Source organism: Ipomoea triloba, chromosome 4 (assembly GCF_003576645.1).
Source record: "Ipomoea triloba cultivar NCNSP0323 chromosome 4, ASM357664v1".
Taxonomy (NCBI): domain Eukaryota; kingdom Viridiplantae; phylum Streptophyta; class Magnoliopsida; order Solanales; family Convolvulaceae; genus Ipomoea; species Ipomoea triloba.
In genome coordinates, this window is record NC_044919.1 from 25,313,244 (window position 1) to 25,332,881 (window position 19,638).

Sequence of the window (19,638 nt, forward strand, 5' to 3'; positions counted from 1 at the left end):
AAAAACCCCCCCCCCCCCCTCCCTCCCATACCCACATCACGAAAAGAAATTTCAATTGATAATAGAATAAAAATCATCATTCTAAAATATATAACGGAATCACATGCCTGGCATCCAGCATAGAAATCCTTGTGAGCTCTGGGATTTGGATTAATTTCGCCAGTCTTACTTTTGCAATAATTATAACACCAATTCACCAATCTGAAGCAACATATAGAAAGTAAACACAAGAAATAATCAGAAACCCTTTGATCAACATTTCATTCCACCATGGTCCATAATAAGCAACTAGGATTAAGATGGCAAAACCTTTCCAAACAGTCAGCAACAAATGGCATGTCCATAAACCTTGCACGAGCCAGATAACTGGCAAGGTAAGCAACCGCACTCATTCTGCAGGAACCAAATAAAGCAATTAGTAACTAGACAGAGCAAAAGTAAATAGATAGAGAAAAGACAATAGTAAAGGATAAGAAGATATCTATATATATACACACACATCAACCAGTCTTACCTCCATTCAAGATGAACACTTGTCTCAAATATATGAATGAGCATGTTCGCAAACCTCTTACCACAGTTCTCAGGATCAAGTGAACAAGCATAGAACATAACAAACTGAGAAAAATAAAAAAGAAAAAAAAGCATGAAGTATAAAATAGCATGGAGTAATATATATATATATATATATATATAACGATGTGATCACACAACCATGAGGAAGATTCTTACTGTGAGGTGAAAAACAGATAATATTCAAGTTTTACCTGGGCAAATTTGGACTTGTATGCTGTCAAAACAGTTTTTTCGAAGGACAGAAGAAGTGTGTCAAATACCTGCACAATGTACAAAAACACACATAAGAACCAAGCACCAAAAGGATTTTAAGAAGGGTGAGAGAAGACTAGACAGATTTAATTACTCGACCAAGGCGGCCACTCTCATTGCAAGATATGAAGTATTCAAATATGAGCACCATCAAACTATCCAACTTTTGAGCACTGGCACTGTCTCCAAAAAATCTGTGTATCCACATGTCCCTTTGAATCTGTAAAGCAGTTTTAAATTAGAATACGAGATTATAGGGTGTGGAGAGCCAGAATCAGAAAAATCTAAATTTAGGACTGAAGAATAAAAGCTCAAGAAAACTATACCTAATGCCAATTTTAATTTTCAGCATAAATGTTTATACTTACATCAGCATTATATAAAATTTTTATGGTTGCATACATATCATTTCAAAAAATGGTTTTCTACTGTATTTCTCAATCAGCTATCACTTATGACTTACCACTTACCAGTTGGGAATTCATGTATAATTATCCATGATACCATCAAGCGAACTCAGCCCTAAAATCCCATGACCAATTTCACATTCAAAAGACCAAGTTCTCAACTTTATGGAAGCGTTGAATTATACAATGCAACATAAAAAAGGCAAAAAGAAGCAAGTATATACAAGCCAGTACTGATGTAGATTAAGGTATGCTTCAAACGCCAATACTGAAGAAGCTATACGTATATGCAGGATTACCTCAAAGTCAAAACTCTCTTGCTGACCATCATCTATGGGACCTTCTAGATCTTCTAGCTCAATGTCAAAAATTCCTTTAGTTAAATCATCTTGCAAAATAGCATCCCATGAAATATCCACCTGAAACAACAATAATAAGTTAATTTAGTGCAATGTCTCCCTTTCAACAAGGAATTAGTTCAAAAACTTCCTCTTGATACAACTCACATCCAAATCTACAAGCCTATCCATAATTGCCACAAGCATTGTGCTCCCAACAAGTTCACCTAAGGGGCTACTCTCCAATTTTAGCATGTTCTCCACATACATAACAATCAACTGCAGGTAAAGAGAAATGTTATTCGCTACAAAACGTTAGAGTTTCACAAATTATACACAGCAAGAAAGGGAAAGAAAATAATTGAACTAAACTGAGCATCGATCACAATCTAATACAGACAGGTGAAAACTTGAGAATATGTGCCACATATGCAACAAATATCAACACATTATCTATGCCTGGACCTAAAAGAGCAATGCTCACATTAGGCACTTAAAAGGATTATGATTATTACAGGAACAATATTCCTGCTTGTTGAATAACATTCAGTTAATAGATGATTATCCAATCACGATGTTGTTATAATTATTTGAATGACAAAACATAATTTCAATAGCATATAGATCTCAATAGACTCCCTGCAATATTCTTCTCAAAGACAACTAGATCTCACAATTGCACTCAAATAGAGCCAGCAAGATGGAATATATATATATATATACACACAAACTAGTATTTTATATGCGCAATGTGCAAAAATATATGCCCAATATTAAAACTCAATGTTAAAATATTTTTTAAAATAATAGTATATAGATATACTTTTTCTAAAATTTATAGTTGTAGAATTCATATTTTGATAATTTGAGTAATAATTATGGTATGATGAATATTATTAATGTAAGAATTTTATATATGATAAATTACTAAATGTAACTATGGTAACATTTAATTAAAATCTAATGAAATCAAACTTATTTCTCATAATAGAATGTCTACATACATGATTACCATTGAAGAATATAAGGAAAAAATATTGTGTATGCATGTGCATGATAATAATAATGTGAAAAGTTAACAGTAGTTATAACGGTACAGATACTTTTGTCCAAAAAATTATATAGTACAACTCTTATAGCATAATGTATAAAAATATTTAACAGAAAAAAGGGCATAAACCAGGGATATAACCTAGATTGAGACTTATTATGTTTTTAGATTAGATTAGATTAGATAGAAGATTAGATATATATATAAAAAATAATTGGTATCTGAACTCACAGCTTCCTTGGTAAATATGTTAGGCATTCTCTCCTTAATTATTTTCTCAAGTCTCAAAGGAGAGAGAGGTACTAAATCAGCAATGTCTTTCAATTTTGAATGCACACGATCAAGAACTTGGCCCTTTCTTGTCAGACCCCTTGGCTGATTCAGTAATTGCAGGAAGGTATATGGAGGCATAAAATTACTCACGAGCATTTCCAAGCATAAATCAATGTACTGCCCACTTGATGCAGCCTGCAAGTTTTAAAACATGCACTGACCTCCAAGAACCAATGTACTATTGAAAAATGAAATGGCAGCTATCACCAGTAGAGAAACATACCAAGGATACAATTAGTTCCATCAGAGCATCCATCACATCAGTCCCATAGTTCCACATGCTCATTCTTAATATCTGGAGGCCATCACTCATGAGAGTTTTTTTAACAAGATAATAAATGTAAATATAAGGAGAATCATTAACAATAATTATCACTGATACTTACAGAAGAAAGAAGAGATTGATGATGAACAATGTCTATACAAGAGACAGCTCCTGACAAAGCCTTTAAACATGTCTGCCATGCGATTGTGGAAGAAGAGATAATGCTTGATTACTAAATTACTAATGAAAAGGTCTAGGAGTTCATGATAGTGCATGTGGAATTAAACCTTACCACAAGTAAGGCGACCTCCTCAGGTAATAGGTATTGATCACGGTTTATAACTCCAACAAGCTGGGAATAATTGTCCAAATCACCCTAAAACCAGCCGCATTCAGCTATTAGATAACTCATTATGAAATTAACAGCAAGCTCATAGCAACTGTAAAAAAGATATTACTGCATGTCAAGAAATGGATAGAGCCCCAAATGAATTCAATGCCTAAGGACCCCAAACTTTCACAATACATGCTTACTTTTTGTTGAATGATTTGTTCTTGCAAATCAGGCAGTGGGAAGTGGATTTAAACAAATACAGAGCTTTAAATTACATCTCCAGTAATTCTGCACTGGGATACATGGAAGAATGGACGCAGCTTCACATATTTGAAAAGAACATAAAAATCATAGTCCCCCACACACCTCCCTTCTACTCCACTACCCCCAAAATAAATTATAAAACATAGGGAAGGTGAAAAATGATAGCATCTAAAATTACCCATAAGACTTGATAGATCATAGATAAATGACATTATGAAAAAAATACACATTTCCAAATTCCCTTCTTCCAAATTATACATGACTTACATCATGAAATCAGGCAATGTGAAGAAAAGCACAAGGAAAAAGAATAACTGTCAAACAGCAAACAGATAAGCGACAGAGACGCTTATGTAAATTCCCCATGTGTAGTCTCTAATCAAATGTTAATAACAACAATTAAAGAATTTAAAGTACATTTTTTAATCCACGTTTAATGTGCTTACCTGTATAGCAGATTTAAGGGCATCCCTGACATGATAGACCAGCTCTGAATCAGAAAGGTCAACATTCTCAACCTCTGGCATGACATCCTGCTCAGCAGCTAACTGCACTCCCATTTCTTCCAATATATGAATGACAACTAAAACTCCAGTGATGGATCTATATGGTGATGAACCTTAAATTAGCTTATATCATTAGGGAAAAAATATCAACCAGCCCAAGCTCAAATTTATTCAAGGAAAAAAAAGGTCTGCAAGGGAAAAGGTCACTTCTTTGAAGATTAGCACAGAATAATAATTCAAAACTATATGCTTTCCAACTAACTAAAACTTCAGTGATGGGTTATAAAGGGGTGTAATCAATCCAAGCCAAGTACAAATAGTAAAAGCTCAAAGATTGGCTTGATTAGAAAATCAAACTCAGCTTTTGAGCTCAACCTCATTTCATCACAAGCTTAAAGCAGAGACGGATAGGCTCAATTGGAAAACTTTTTTTTTTCATTTTGAACAAAAAATTGTTATACTAGCCAAACAGCACCGCAACAAAAATGTTGGTAAAACTATAAACAGAAAGTAATAGCCATCATTCATCCCACAAAAATAAGTTCCTTCCATCCAACATAAGAATACAGAAAAAGAATAAAATAAGACACCAAAAAAAAGGAAATATAGAAGTATGTAAGCATTATTCAAGGTGAAAAGCACACTCTTCATAAGCAACTCAAAGAAGAAAACAAAACAAAAGCCTAATATGAACTTACAAAGCAATAGTATAACGATATAGTTTGGTTCAGAAACTTAGATGTTTTCTCAACCTGGTGTACGGGCTGGGTTGTGCACTATTTTAATATATAATAAACATAAAATTGGAAATCGAATACGAGGATACGGTCCATTAATAATACATAATACAAGCAAACTAGGGAATAAATGGATAATGCAAGATTACAAGCAAGCAAATAGCCAAATAATGAAGTAAAATTCAAGCACAAAAAACTAGGGGAAATTTTTGAAAAAACAGAAGAAATACGGTCTGTCTGCAGTGAAATGTGAACAAATAACTATGGACATACGGGAAATTTTCAAAAAAAAAATTACCGTGCGGCAGTGAGGCAGCGAGCTACTGAGGATGTGAGGTGTGAGCTGCGAGCCTGTGACTCTGTGAGACGAATGGCGATGAATATCAGTCTTTCTTCATTCTTCTTTAATTAGAGATTACACAATAGGGAATAGGAGGGAATTTAGGGTTATTTCCTTCAGGCTTTTACTCCTTTTAGCATATTTGACATTAGATTGGGCTCTGGGCTATGGGCCGGGAGCCTGGGAGTTTGGGATACTGCGATCATTTTTGTGTGGACTATGGCGTGCATAGTTGTGTGGATCATATTATCAAATAATGTATATTAAGTACATAAATCTACTCTACTAATAAGAACCAAAGAAAGTTAGGCCTAAAATGGGTAGAAAAAATAGCGATCAAATTATTTAATCAAATAGATAATTCAGATGAATTATTTAATCAAATAGATGGTTAAAATAATTCAAATTAATATTATTAATAGAGATTACCTAATTTAACCTTAATTTTATGATTATCCGTTAAGTTTTTCGTTAAATATTCTCTTCTCCAACTTTTAACTTACCCATTAATTTCTATAAGAAATGTCTTAAATTTGAACTTCATCTCAATCAAATTTGACATAATTAAGTTTATCGCTCTATTTACTCTTATTAAATTAAATAAATTAATACCTATAACAAAAAATGATAAATATGTATTTCTTTAATTTCGAATTATGTTTCTACAATACCTTTATTTGAAAAAATTATTCACTATAAAAAATTAAATTAAATAAGAGAAATAATTTCATTAGTTATATTGTCTTTATTTTCTCTCATGCAAAGATTCTTTACATTCAAATTTATCAATTGATATCCATTACATTGTCCATTATCTTATTTTTACAATATCTTGTAATTAAATATCAAAGTTATAGTACAAAATAATGTTATATATTTATTTACCAAGTATTTTATTAATACTATGAAAGAAAATTTAAAATAATTTGAAATTAATTATATTATCTACTTGGGGATTGATTGACAAAGAGAGTACTCAAATAACCCAACAAATTGAAGCGGAATCGCTCTATTTTACTCTTATTGATTTAAATAAATCGGTAGTTACACCAAAAAATGATACATATGTATTTCCTTAATACCATGAAAAAAAATAAAAAAGAATAGTTTGAAACCAATCATATTAACTACTTGGGGGATTTGTTGACAATGAAAGTACTCAAATAACGCATTACCCAGTAAATTGAAGCGAGAAACTACCTTTTAATATTTTTGGAATATATAATATTTTAAATTTTCAAATTTTTATTAATTTATTTAATCTTTTTTCTTAAACTAGAGATTTCTTTATCCACAATAACTCATTCAACAATAATGGTTAAACCAAATGAACCCCAAACAGAACATCTAAAGGAAAGTTCATAGCTCTTATATCATAATCTCATTGCATGACGCTGTCATCTATGCTGCCAACAATAACCGAATTGCAAATAACACACTACCAACAAAAAGGAAGAGAACAAATAGTAAAGATGAAGACAATGACCATGTTTGGCAAACCTAGCTGAAAAGGTAGCTGGAAGCTGAAAACTGAAAAGCTATAAGCTCGAAGATGAAATCTGAAAAGCTGTTAAGCTAGTTGTTATGTTTAAAAGTGTTTGGTAAAATTAGCTTTTTGATAAGCTGATAAATGTAAAAAGACTAAAAATGACATCTTCATACAATTTGAATAGTTTAAATTTAAATAGGTTTGTTTATATATTTAAAAATAAAATAGTGTAATCAATATATTTTAATAAAATACTCCGTATAAGGTAAGAGCATATATTTGAAAACATATAAAATAAAACAAAATGTTTATAATTCATAAGATTAATTCATACAAAAATCAATGTTCAAACAAAAATGTCAAATTGAAATTACAACAAAACATATTGAAGAAAAAAGTCAAAAAAGTTTAGCCAAAAAGGTTTTTAATTGGGAAGTGTAAATGAAGTCATTTCTTTAAAATAATAAGGTTATAGATGGAAAAAAAGTTAGGAAGCTACTAGCTTATTTTGAAACACTACCTAGGGTAGCGTTCAAAAATAAGCTATTATTTTAAGCTACTAGCTTATTTTAGGAACATTACCAAACAGAGCTTATAGTTTATTAGTAGCTTAAAATAAGCTATAAGCTCCTAAATAAGCTCTGCCAAACAGAGTCAATGACAATGTTACTCAAAAGAGAATTAAGAATACTTAGACAAATTCAAATGAAAAGTAGTATTTATTTAGACTATCATTTTTAGACCAAATATTTAGACTATCGATTTACAAGGTTGCAAACATTTATTTTAGTAATAATTATGATGAATTTTCTATATTATCTTGGATTCATATACTTTGAGTTAGATATTTAAATAAAAAAATTCGACATTCAATTACTCATGTATAAACATCTCCTATATAATCTTGCATTGATATACTTTCAAATATTTATTTAAATATAAACATTAGGTATTAACCCATTCGCGCAATGCGCGTATAAAACTAGTATGGCTAATATGTAAGGGTCTGAATGATCAAGTAACGCAAATAAGGAGAGTTGAACAAAAACAAATCATGAGTTCAAAATTTCATATGGAGTATATGTCATGCATGAAAAGACTAGGTTAGTTCTATGTAGAGCATGTATGGTGCAAGTATGGTTGCAGTAGGCGCTATGCGCTAGTCAGTAGACTAGCGCCTAAGCAGTCTAGGCGGTGACCTATAAAAACAAAAAATTAATTCATGTGTGCGGGTGTATGTCATATATATATATATATATATATATATATATATCTTACTTTTCTTACTTATATAAATAAATAAATTTAAATATATATAAATATAATAATAAAATTAATAAGGCCGACTCGCTCAAGTTAACTCGGCTTAATCAGTCGAGTTAGGCGCTAGGCGGCCGGCCAACTGGGCGGACGCCTAAGGAGCAATTCGCCTTGGTCTAGGAGCGCCTAGCGTCTAGGCAGGGATTTTTGCAACCGTGGGTGCAAGGAAAAGTCTGCTTCGTTGAGTGAAACAAGGAACACATGTACTCTTGGTTTGATTTTGGGAGGTTATGGTGCGTTTCAACCAAATACTAATCCAATTCATACTAAATGCAAGCTAGTAAAGGACATATGAGAGAATGGGAAATGAACCATATAAAAGCATAGGCATCCAAATAATCTAGTACATAAGGTCATGTCTCTTCCTAACAGAATCTTGAAAGTACCTCATCTATACTACATTACATAACTTCAGTATTGCATATACTATACTAGTTTCAAGCAGTTGGGTATATCTATGTAACAACTATATATATAGTTTCACATCTAACACTAAAGTTGTGTGGATTGAGAAATAAACTTCTACATTTTCAAATACAAGCAGCTTTCCAGTAACATACAAGAGACTTATAATTGGAAAAGACGAAATTGAAGTTCAACTGTACTTTAGAGCAAACACTTTGATGAAAATACTATCCTATTATAAGCTTATTTCGTGAACTAAACTTGAATTAATAGTTATTGTCCTTGGTGTCTCTATTGGTCATCACTTTGTCTCTGGCCCCAAATCTATTGAAATGTGAGATTTTTGTGAACTGACATAAAAGCATCAGATTCCACTTATATAAGTGCATGTTGACTGCAAAGGCAGTGCTTTTACCAGTTACCACAGCCCCATCTTCTACAAAAAAAGAAACCCACATTCTATAATCTACACAAGACATTCAAATAAGGAATTCAAATAAGGAAAAAAAAATGTATAATAAAGGAAAACATCAATAACATGAAATTTGAAAAAGAACAACTCCCTCCAATACGGAGCAGGTGAAGCTCAGTTGGGAAAGGAGCAGCTGCACATCAAGAGAAGACATAATTAGTCACATAAAAAGAAGCTGCACTGCCAAATTGCAGTTTATAGATATACAAAACTTCCCATTAGCCTCAGTGATGTCTCGCCAAGATGCCAATTCTGTATTGAATTACCATACCATCAGCTTAAAAGGGTTAACAAAGCTTGAAAAAAGTACTATTAGAGGTACATGACCAATAAAATCTCAAAACTAACATAACAAAGAATGGAGCCTAGATATTCCAAGAAGGATTTTGATGGCAACCATAGTTCCAATATGAACCTTTCCAAGGCATATCCAACTAACAATCTTCATCTCTTTCTGCCACCACGTTCTCTAAGTGAAAGATTGAGTGTTTCTCCAGGTGCAACATTGTAATATGCAAGTGATAAATTGTCCTTGAGAAACCCAGCCTTTCCACTCAGCTTCTGTTTGTTAGCAGGCAGCTGGATCTCACCAGAAATCTTCTCTTTCAAACTGCCAACAGTTTCAGACAAGGATTGCACTGTGATCTCCAATACTTGCCCTTTGAGATTTCCTTCATCAACATTTGGCACAGCAATGCTGATACAGGCAGGTCCCTGTAACAAAGAAAAAATGCAACATAATTGCAAATAAATTAGTAATTGTGCAGCATGAAAAAGAGATCAATAAATACAATGAGAACAAATTGTAGGAAGGACATCAACAAAAAGATTTCCCATACTGAATGCTTAGCCAGGAACTGGTCTTCAGGAATGAGAACAGACTCATCAAGCTTTTGCCTTTTAGGCTCTGGTTCCTCTGGAAGTGGTGGAGCTTCCTCAGGTGGAGGTGGTGGAGGCATTCCATGGGGCATTGGAGGTGGTGGGACAATAGTCATCCCAGGCTGGGACATGGGATGGGGAACAAAGGCTCGAGGAGCACCCAGAGGTGTAAACTGAGACCCAGGTGGTGGTGGTAAAGAAATGTTAGGAGCATTCATGGACATTGACGGGTGCATTGCAGGACGATTTACCATAAGATGTTGCCCAGGCATAGGTGGGATGTTAGGAGGTGGAGGTTGCACATGAGGCACCGTGTTAACCATAGGAGGCCTGGGAAGAGGTGGAGGCATAACGCCAGGATTACCAGGGGTTGGATAAGGGAAACTATTAGGAGGACGAGGAATATTTAGTGCCAAACCAGGTGGTGGAGGAAGTGGTCGAACTGATGGCACACCAGGCCTGGGAGGGAGTGGAGCTTGAGGGCCAGGAAGGTTCCTTGCATCATTTGCAAAATCATACTGATCTTCTGCATTGTTTTGGGACATTGCCTGGCTAGCAGTGCGACCAATGCTACCTGTGTGGCCATCCCATATGACTTGTTTGGGCTCTTCTTTTTTCTTCTCAATCTCAGCCTTGACTGCATTTGAAACTTCTTCTTCTGTGGTACCAAAAATATCAGGACGTGTCCTAGCAAGCCCAACAATGTTTCTAGAAATTTCATCATCCTGAGCAAGGGTTGTCTCCTTAATCTTTGCAAACATTCTCTCTTTCTGCTCCTTGTACTTGGGATCAATAAGAGAGATCCTCATATGTTCGGACATCTCAATAATCGGAATCAGCTCACCAGTTATAGGAGAGACAACATACTTTGTTGGGTCTCTTTCTGCAGGGATCCTTTCTTCAGGCCTTTTCCAATTCTTAACAATTCTCATTGGTGGCTCCTGGTCCTCTGTAATTGCCTTAACTTCAGAATTCTGAACAGCGTTCTCCTCAAGGGTAGCAGCTCTCATACCTTCTTCAACAAGCTGCACCTCTTCTTCATCCATCTCCATTTCTACCTCCTTCCCTGGCTCAACAAACTCTTCTTCCTCCACACCAGACATCTTGCTCCTCCTAATAACCTCCTCAAGGGTCATAGGAGGAGGTAAATCATGATCCTCATCATCAGCAAAGTCTATCGTCTCAACCACAACAAAATCATGCCAATCAATCATAGCCATCTGCACTCTCTCTTGTTCTATTTCGTCCTCAGCTTTCTGCCTAGCCTGTTCCTGTGACCTTTCCCACTCCAACCGATTCAGGCACCGCTCCAGAACAGTAGTCATGTCAGTAGCACTCTTCCTCAGTTTATCAGTCAAGCCTTTAGGAGGCATTAGGACTTTTGAATAGGCATCTGCCAGTGAAGTGAAAAACATAAACATGCTATGAGTAGGCTTCAAAAAATGAAATTGAGGATTATTGATCTCCCTACTGGTCAACCCTGTCAGAAAAGACTTCCCATTCCTTGCCACAAACTGAGCAGTAAGCTTAATGATATCCAATTCCTCCCCTGTGATCCCTTCAGGAAGCCGAACAGTATACTGCTCTGCTTCTGGTGGCTCAAGAACCTTGCGTACAGTCCTAAACTGTGCAGAAGGATCAGACTTTGCTGTTGGATCAACAGCATCAGCAGCAGGTACAGCAGGGGTTGATTCTGGAGCATCTGAATCTGGTGGCTGTGAAGGCTGCTGTTGAGCAGAATCCTGATTCTGTGCACGACCTTCAGACAAACGATGCTGATAATATGCATGATAAGGATCTGAGGCACTCAAAAAATTGAACTTTGCATTGCCTGCATTGCTCTGAATAATCCTTTTCTCAAATTCTGGACCATTCTTCACCACAAATTGAGCTGTCTTGTCAACAATGCTTCTGATATCAGGAGGTGGATAAATAATCCCAATTGTTCTTGTATGGGTTGCAACTGAAGTTGGAGCTGAATTACTTTTGCTCTTGTCCTCCTCATTCACCAACTTAAGCTCATCTATCTCTTTTTCTGTCAACTGAGCAGGAGGCAATGGACCAAGATTCCCATCCTCCGTTGGGGCAGGGAGCGGCAATATGGGCAAGGAACCCAACATCTTCTTGTCTGTACATAAAAACCAAAATGATCATTTGTCATATAAATAAATAAATACATATATGTGTATACACACACACACACATATTTCTTCCAATATATGAATGACAACTAACTAAAACTCTAGTGATGGATCTATATGGTGATGAACCTTAAATTAAATTATATCATTAGGGAAAAAATATCAAACAGCCCAAGCTCAAATTTATTCAAGGAAAACAAAAAGGTCTTCAAGGGAAAAGGCCACTTTTTTGAAAATTAGCACAGAATAATAATTCAAAACTATAATAAGCTTTCCGACTAACTAAAACTTCAGTGATGGGTCTATAAAGGGGTGTAATCAAGTCAAGCCAAGTTCAAATAGTAAAAGCTCAAAGATTGGCTGGATTAGAAAATCGAACTCAGCTTTTGAGCTCAACCTCATCTCATCACAAGCTTAAAGCAGAAGTGGGTAGGCTCAATTGGGAAGCTTTTTTTTTTTTTGTTTTTTTTTTTTTGTTTTCCATTTTGAACAAAAATTTGTTATAATAGCCAAACAGCACTGCAACAAAAATGTTGGTAAAACTATAAACAGAAAGTAATAGCCATCATTCATCCCACAAAAATAAGTTCCTTCCATCCAATACAAGTATACAGAAAAAGAATAAAATAAGACACCAAAAGAAAAAGGAATATAAAAGTATGTAAGCATTATTCAAGGTCAAAAGCACACTCTTCATAAGCAAAATCAAAGAAGAAAACAAAACAAAAGCCTAATATGAACTTACAAAGCAATAGTATAACGATATAGTTTGGTTCAGAAACTTAGAGGTTTGCTCAATCTGGCGTACGGGCTGGGCTGGGCTATGCACTATTTTAATGTAATAAACATAAACTTGGAAATCATATACGAGAATACGATCCATTAATAATACATAATACAAGCAAACTAGGGAATAAATGAATAATGCAAGATTACAAGCAAGCAAATAGCCAAATAATGAAGTAAAATTCAAGCACAAATAACTAGGAGAAATTTTTGAAAAACAGAATAAATACGGTCTGTGTGCAGTGAAGTGTGAACAAATAACTATGGGAAATTCAAAATATATATATATATATATATATATATATATATATATATATATATATATAAAATAGAAGAAATACCGTGTGTGCGCCGGTGTGCGGAGCAACGCTGAGACGGAGCGGAGACCGGTCCCCGACGACGTCTCGTAGAGTTGCTAGTGAGGATGTGAGGTGTGAGCTGCGAACCTGTGACTCTGTGAGGCGAATGGCGATGAATATCAGTCTTTCTTCGCTCTTCTTTGATTAGATTAGACAATAGGGAATAGGGAATAGGGAATAGGGAATAGGAAATATGAAATGTAGGGTGTGTTTGGTTGATGAGCAAACTAGAAATGATAATCAAAATTATAATTAGTGTTTGATTGATAATTTTTTAAAATACATAGAATTATAGATTTTTTTTTTTAAAACAACATAGAACTATGGATTGATTATCTCTTCAATTAAAATTTTCATTTCTTAATTAAAAACAGGTATCATTTTATTTTATTGGTAATTTAATTTTTAAGTTTGAATTAGTACTTTTAGATTTTTGTTTTGATTTTTTTTTTGTTTATATTAATGTTTTGGATGTCAGCCGTCTTGTCATTCAGATTTTCGATCGCTTGGACCTCTTTTTGCGGCAATTTATATCGTGGACCAGGGTGTACAATGCATTGTGCACCCCGTGCCAAAATGTTAGGAGATAAGTTCTATGTATTCTAGGCAATCGTTCTGTGTATTCTAGACAATCATTTTGTGTATTCTAAGCAATCGTTCTGTGTATTCATGTTAGTAACATAAGTTGTGATGTGTTTGTGCATTCGAATGTTTAGGAGGATGAGTTCTGTGTATTGTGTGTCAATATTTTGTGTATTCTATGCAACCATTATGTGTATTCATGTTATTAACACAAGTTGTGATGTGTTTGTGCATTCGAATGTTAGGAGAATGAGTTATGTGTATTTTATGTCAAATATTCTGTGTATTCTACGCAAACGTTCTGTGTATTCATGTTAGTAACATTCGAATGTTAGGATGATGAGTTCTGTGTATTTTGTGTCAATATTCTGTGTATTCTAGGCAACCATTCTGTGTATTCATGTTAGTAACATTCGAATGTTAGGAGGATGAGTTCTGTGTATTTTGTGTCAATATTCCGTGTATTCTAGGCAACAGTTCTGTGTATTCATGTTAGTAACACATGTTGTGATGTTCTTGTGTATTCGAATGTTAAGATACACAGAATATAAGCCCAAGTATTATCTCTTATGTTGCATGTTTTTCAAATTTCACAATGTTGTTTAAATATTCACCTTTTGTAGTATGTGTTTTTGTGATGTGATGAACATGTTCCATGTTTTTCAAATTTCACAATGTTGTTTCGCAATGTTGTTTAAATATTCACAATGCATTGTTGACCCTGGTCCACGGTACAACGTTCCTCTTTTTGTCACCGTGTTAATTGTTAAATATGCCCTTAAAAATCTGCCCTCTCGTTGTCTGATTGTCGATAGGCGAGTGAAGTTCCGCTTGGACTTTATATTGCTTGAATACTCAGTCAGGAAAAGGTCGGCAAAATCTTAAAAGCTACCGATTGATCGCAGTGGGAGAGATAGAGACCACCTTTCGGTTGATCCAGTCAATATAGGGAAAAACGTTATGCATAACGAGGGCTCGTCCACTCTTACCACTTGCATCTTGGCTTGGAAACTGACTTGGTGGTCTTGTGGATCACCAATTCCAACATAGGAAGTGTGCGGGAGGAGTTTCAATTCCATCAGCACCTTGTAAGCCAGTATTTCAGGCGAGAAGATCAATGTAACTAACAAAGCGCAGGTAGTTGACTTTTGTTTACCTTTCAACTTCTACCTGAGATCTTGAATTTCCTGGGCCAACTCTGCACTACTTTCCACAACGGAGAACTCCTCTTCCATCTTCCACGCTGCTACCTGCATGTGCTCCCGCCTATTTCTAGGCTAGAGATGGACCAAATGCTCCTCACATTCCCCTAACATGCTAACTAGGTGCTCAACGAGCAACCCTTTCACCAAGCTTGTCAAAGGCCGAGCAAGAGGGTGCCTCTAGGCCCAATCAAGATCGAATATAATTTTTAGGGTTACGTCGGGAGTCTTTAGATCCATGAGAGTCCACCACTTGTTCAGTGGGATGAGGTGGTTGTATACACACTGCTTCTTCAGTTGTTAGGCACTTAGTTGATATTATTTTTAGTGATTGAATATGCTATTATAAGTGTTGTGATAAATTAATTTGGTGCTTAATTTGATTAAATTTAGTTTGTGAGATAATAAGATGGCAATGATATATTTTTATTAAATATGAGCTTAATATTTCTTTAATGTCTGGGAAATGGGTGGAGCTTAATTGACAGAATAACACATCAGCAAAACATATTAAGGAGGTTGAAATATAAAGAAGAGAGTAGCAGCAGAAGTGAAAATAAATCAAGAGAAGGGAAAATCAAGAGACGCACAGCAAAAGAACGGAGCATCGAGGAAGGTTGCGGACGGGAAAATCTTAGCAGGCAGAACTCCATGGCGACTCCTTTCCTGTTCTAAATTTCAATTATTATTATTATTCTCGAGTCATGAGTAATTAGGGTTCTTAAGTTTACTCCAAGTTACTCTATAATTTGATTTGTGAAACTTTGGGCTTAACTATTTATCGTTATAGTATTATATATGTTTGTGGTTTAATTTCTATTGAATTTATGAGTATAATTAATTTAGGGCAATTTATACCGTGGACCACGGTGCACATAGCAATGTGCACCACGTACGTAAACGACGTCGTTTTGAGCATTGTAAACTAACCGTCCGTTTTTTTGGAAATCACGTTTTCGTTTTCGCCATTAACTTCCAAATATATATAAAAAAATCATTGAATTGTTCAAATTGGCGGTTATGCCGATTGTCGTCTTCGCTATCTAAGAATACTCACAACTAACAAATATCCAGTTCATAGCTATTGGATTCTCAGGCATTAGGATATGGAAGACGTCAATGCACAGCAGGAGTTGGTTGCGACAGAAGACTCCAATGCTCCGGTTGGATTGGCAAATTCAGACGATCCTAATCTAGGTTTTTTATATTTGATTTTCTGATTTGATTGTGTTGATGAAAATAAATGAATTCGTATGTAATATTCGTTGTTTGGATTATATGATAATAGTTATAGGATTGTTTCTGATACAACTAGGCGATTGGAAGGGTAGTGTGTTTTGTGTATTTGTGTGGATATTATATGTATTCTTTGAAGGAATTGTGAGTATTCCAGGGCAGGTTTCTATGTATTCATTGTAGTGGTAGGTAAACAGAGGGTGTGATGTGTTTTGTGTATCGAATGTTAGGAGGATGATTATGTGTTTTTGTGTGAATATTATGTGTATTCTTTGAAGTCAGTCTATGTATGTTAGACAAGGATTATGTGTATTCATGTTAGTTGTACTGTAAACACATGGTGATGTGTTTTTGTATTTGGGTGTTTCCATATTCTGTGTATTCTTTGTATACACCATGTGTATTGTAGACATGTATTCTGTGTATTCATGGTAGGGGTACTTAAACATTGTGTTTTTGCAGCTGATCAGGATTTGTTAGGGTTGTCAGTGAGTTCTATTGATGAAGCATATGAGGTTTATAATGATTATGCTTTCAGGCTAGGTTTTAGTGTGAGGAGGGGTAAGCAAAGATATAGTGCTGCTAAAAAAACATTGAAGATGAAGGAGTTTCATTGTTCAAAGTCTGGGTTTAAAAGGGATTTAGGAAAGGGATGTTATTCAAAAGTTGATGTACGGACAGGTTGTTGTGCATTTGTTCAATTTGATTTAGATGGAAATGTGATGTGGACTGTGACAAAGCACGAGAAGCTTCATAATCATGAGTTGGTTCCACCGAGCAAGAGTTATTTTCTACGGTCAAATAGAACAATGTGTACAAATCATCTTTCCTATCTAAAGGATTTGAAAAAGAGCGGTGTTTCTGTGGCGAATGGTTTAAGGTTTCTTAAAAAATCAGGGGGGTCACCACTTGTTGGTTTTACAAGCAGGGATGCATATAACCCGTTGTGCACTGATGTATTAAACAAATTGGATGGAATCGACTCAAACACATTAATTGAAATATTTAGACGAAGGCAGTCAAGTGAAAATGGATTTTTCTTTGATTTTGAAGTGGATGATGAGTCAAGGTTGTGCAGTTTTTTTGGAGAGATGGAAAAATGAAGCTAGACTATGAATTGTTTGGAGATTTGTTAGTTCACGATATGACGTATCGTACTAACAAATATGATATGATTTGTGGTCCATTTGTTGGTATGAATCATCATTGTATGAACGTCATGTTTGGATGTGGTTTTTTGATGAATGACAGGATTGAGTCATTCGTATGGTTGTTTAGGTAATTTTTAAGATCTATGAATGGGAAAAGTCCCCAAAGCATAATGACCGATCAATGCGCTGCTATGGCTGCTGCTATTTCCCAAGTTTTTCCAAGGTCAAGACATCGCCTAAGTATATGGCATAATGGTGAGAATTCAAAGAAGCACATCAAAGGATTAAGAAATTAAAAAGATTTTAGACATATTCAATTGTTTGTTGAAACATACCGATACAGAGGCAGAGTTTGAGCTTTATTAGATAATGTATGCATCCGTTTAACATTCTGTGTATTGGTGATGGTATTTATGTGTATTTTGTTAGAGAATTCTGTGTATTATAATTTTCCCAATTCCGTACCTTAGTATACAGAGTTGCCAATACTTACAAAGATTCTGTGTATTTTGTTGATATGTTCTGTGTATTTCAGTGTTACAGTATGTGTATTGTATTGATTCTGTGCTTTTAATTCCATACCTTCATATTTGATAATACTTGCCTTTATTCTGTTTACATATTCTGTGTATTTTAGTGACTTTTTATGTGTATTCTGTTATGTAATTTTGTACATTATAAAATTTAGATTTGATAGACTTATAGAGACAACTAATATTTGATAGACTTATAATTATGTGTATTCTATTGAATGATCCTGTGTTTTTTGTATATGAGATTCAGTGTATGCATTATAGCATATCAATAGGTCTAGTTAATATATATGTTATGGTACTTCAGGATGGTCACAACATACAAATGTCATACTAATACTTGATTGAAAAGCTGTATCAATGTAGAGAAAAATGGTGCCCTGCATTTAACAAAGATTATTTTTTTGGTGGTATTTTATCTTCACAAAGGAGTGAAACCACAAATCACTCTATTTCTAGAAGGTTATCCAAGACTACTGGACTATGTGATTTCTATAGCTCTTTTGTTGGTGTTGTTTCGGAGTGGAGAAGTAGAGAGAATGGGGAAGATGTTCGATGTCCCCAAGGTGTGCCTACAATGGCTATGGATCACATTAAGATTATTTCACACGCTAGGGATATTTATACGATTGAGATATATTACTTGTTCGATGAGCAGTTTTTGAAAGGGGCACCATGCTATCAAGAGTGTGTGCTATTTGAAGGTGGTGTGTATAAGTATCATGCTTGGAGGCCCGGGGTTGATATTATTAGGCATAAAGTGATTTTTAACATTAGAAAGTTGGATATTGGTTGCAGTTGCAAGTTGTTCACTGAAACGAGGATCCTATGTTGTCACTATTTACGCATTTTAAACGTGCATTGTGTGTCTGAAGTCCCTAAGAAATATATTCTGAAGAGATGGACTAAAAAAGTTTTGGAAGTTGAGAATGTTGGTATTGCCTCCACATCTCAGTGTTTTAATGTTGCCTCTTCTATTTGGACTTTAGAGATCACTAGGAAATTTCAGAAGTTGGTTGTTTATTGCCAAGAAAACAGTGAAGGACGGAAAATTTGTGAGCAAGCAATTTTAGATGCCAAGAGAAGAGTTGAAGCTGAGTAAGACCCTATTTTCTTCGAAGACGAAGATTGTGAGGTAGAATTGTGATACCCCGTAATAAATTATTCAAGAATTACCCTCCACGATTATTTTCTAAAATTAAATCCATTGTTTCTAGTGAGCCCAATTCTTGAATTAAGAATATTTTCTAAGGTAATTCCAAATCAAAAACCCAATTGCTTATGCTAGTATATATATATATATATATATATATATATATATATATATATATATATATATATATATATATATTATTTCTAAGATATTTAATTCCTAATATTATGGGCTTTCTCCTTATTCTATGTATTCATTTATTTAAGAGATGAATCATTTAGACCAATAATTATTCTTGTACATAGAATTATTATATATAAAGATCCAAGCCCATTCTTTATTAACTCTTCCACCCTAATATATACATATATGTATATATGTATTATGGTATATATATTCAAGACTTAGCATTATCTAGAGATTCCACTCTCTCTCTCTCTTCCCCTACTCATTCTTCACAAATCGGAGCTACGGAGAGTCGTCGACGAAAAATCAAAGTAGTGGTGAATCGGTGATGGAAAATTGAA

At 34.6% G+C, this 19,638-nt stretch overlaps 2 protein-coding genes across 2 annotated transcripts in view; both read right to left on the reverse strand.

The window, feature by feature from the left end:
• Nucleotides 1-5,510, reverse strand: part of LOC116016891 (RNA polymerase I-specific transcription initiation factor RRN3-like) — a 9,340-nt gene extending 3,830 nt beyond the window's left edge. The window contains exons 1-13 of the mRNA XM_031257332.1: nt 5,362-5,510; nt 4,267-4,423; nt 3,515-3,598; nt 3,344-3,415; nt 3,181-3,252; nt 2,856-3,092; nt 1,742-1,852; nt 1,535-1,654; nt 923-1,048; nt 768-836; nt 515-618; nt 310-393; nt 108-201 (exon numbers count right to left, since the gene is read on the reverse strand). Of these exons, the coding sequence (XP_031113192.1) occupies nt 108-201; nt 310-393; nt 515-618; nt 768-836; nt 923-1,048; nt 1,535-1,654; nt 1,742-1,852; nt 2,856-3,092; nt 3,181-3,252; nt 3,344-3,415; nt 3,515-3,598; nt 4,267-4,380 (1,287 nt within the window). The 5' untranslated portion in view covers nt 4,381-4,423; nt 5,362-5,510. The remainder of the gene's footprint in view (nt 1-107; nt 202-309; nt 394-514; nt 619-767; nt 837-922; nt 1,049-1,534; nt 1,655-1,741; nt 1,853-2,855; nt 3,093-3,180; nt 3,253-3,343; nt 3,416-3,514; nt 3,599-4,266; nt 4,424-5,361) is intronic.
• Nucleotides 5,511-9,229: 3,719 nt separating this feature from the next.
• LOC116016536 (probable splicing factor 3A subunit 1) lies at nt 9,230-13,414 on the reverse strand. The gene is made up of 3 exons (XM_031256845.1): nt 13,237-13,414; nt 9,929-12,096; nt 9,230-9,803 (listed from the first exon to the last, which is right to left on the reverse strand). Exons 2-3 carry the CDS (start codon nt 12,086-12,088, stop codon nt 9,534-9,536), a joined length of 2,430 nt encoding a protein of 809 aa, XP_031112705.1. The 5' UTR covers nt 12,089-12,096; nt 13,237-13,414; the 3' UTR covers nt 9,230-9,533.
• Nucleotides 13,415-19,638: the final 6,224 nt, after the last annotated feature.

Excerpts from the sequence above, each read along its gene's own strand:
- LOC116016536 (XM_031256845.1), bottom strand. The coding sequence starts at position 12,088 with ATGTTGGGTTCCTTGCCCATATTGCCGCTCCCTGCCCCAACGGAGGAT. Across the intron at positions 9,804-9,928 it reads AGTTCCTGGCTAAGCATTCA|GGACCTGCCTGTATCAGCAT; the intron begins GTATGGGAAATC and ends TCTTTGTTACAG.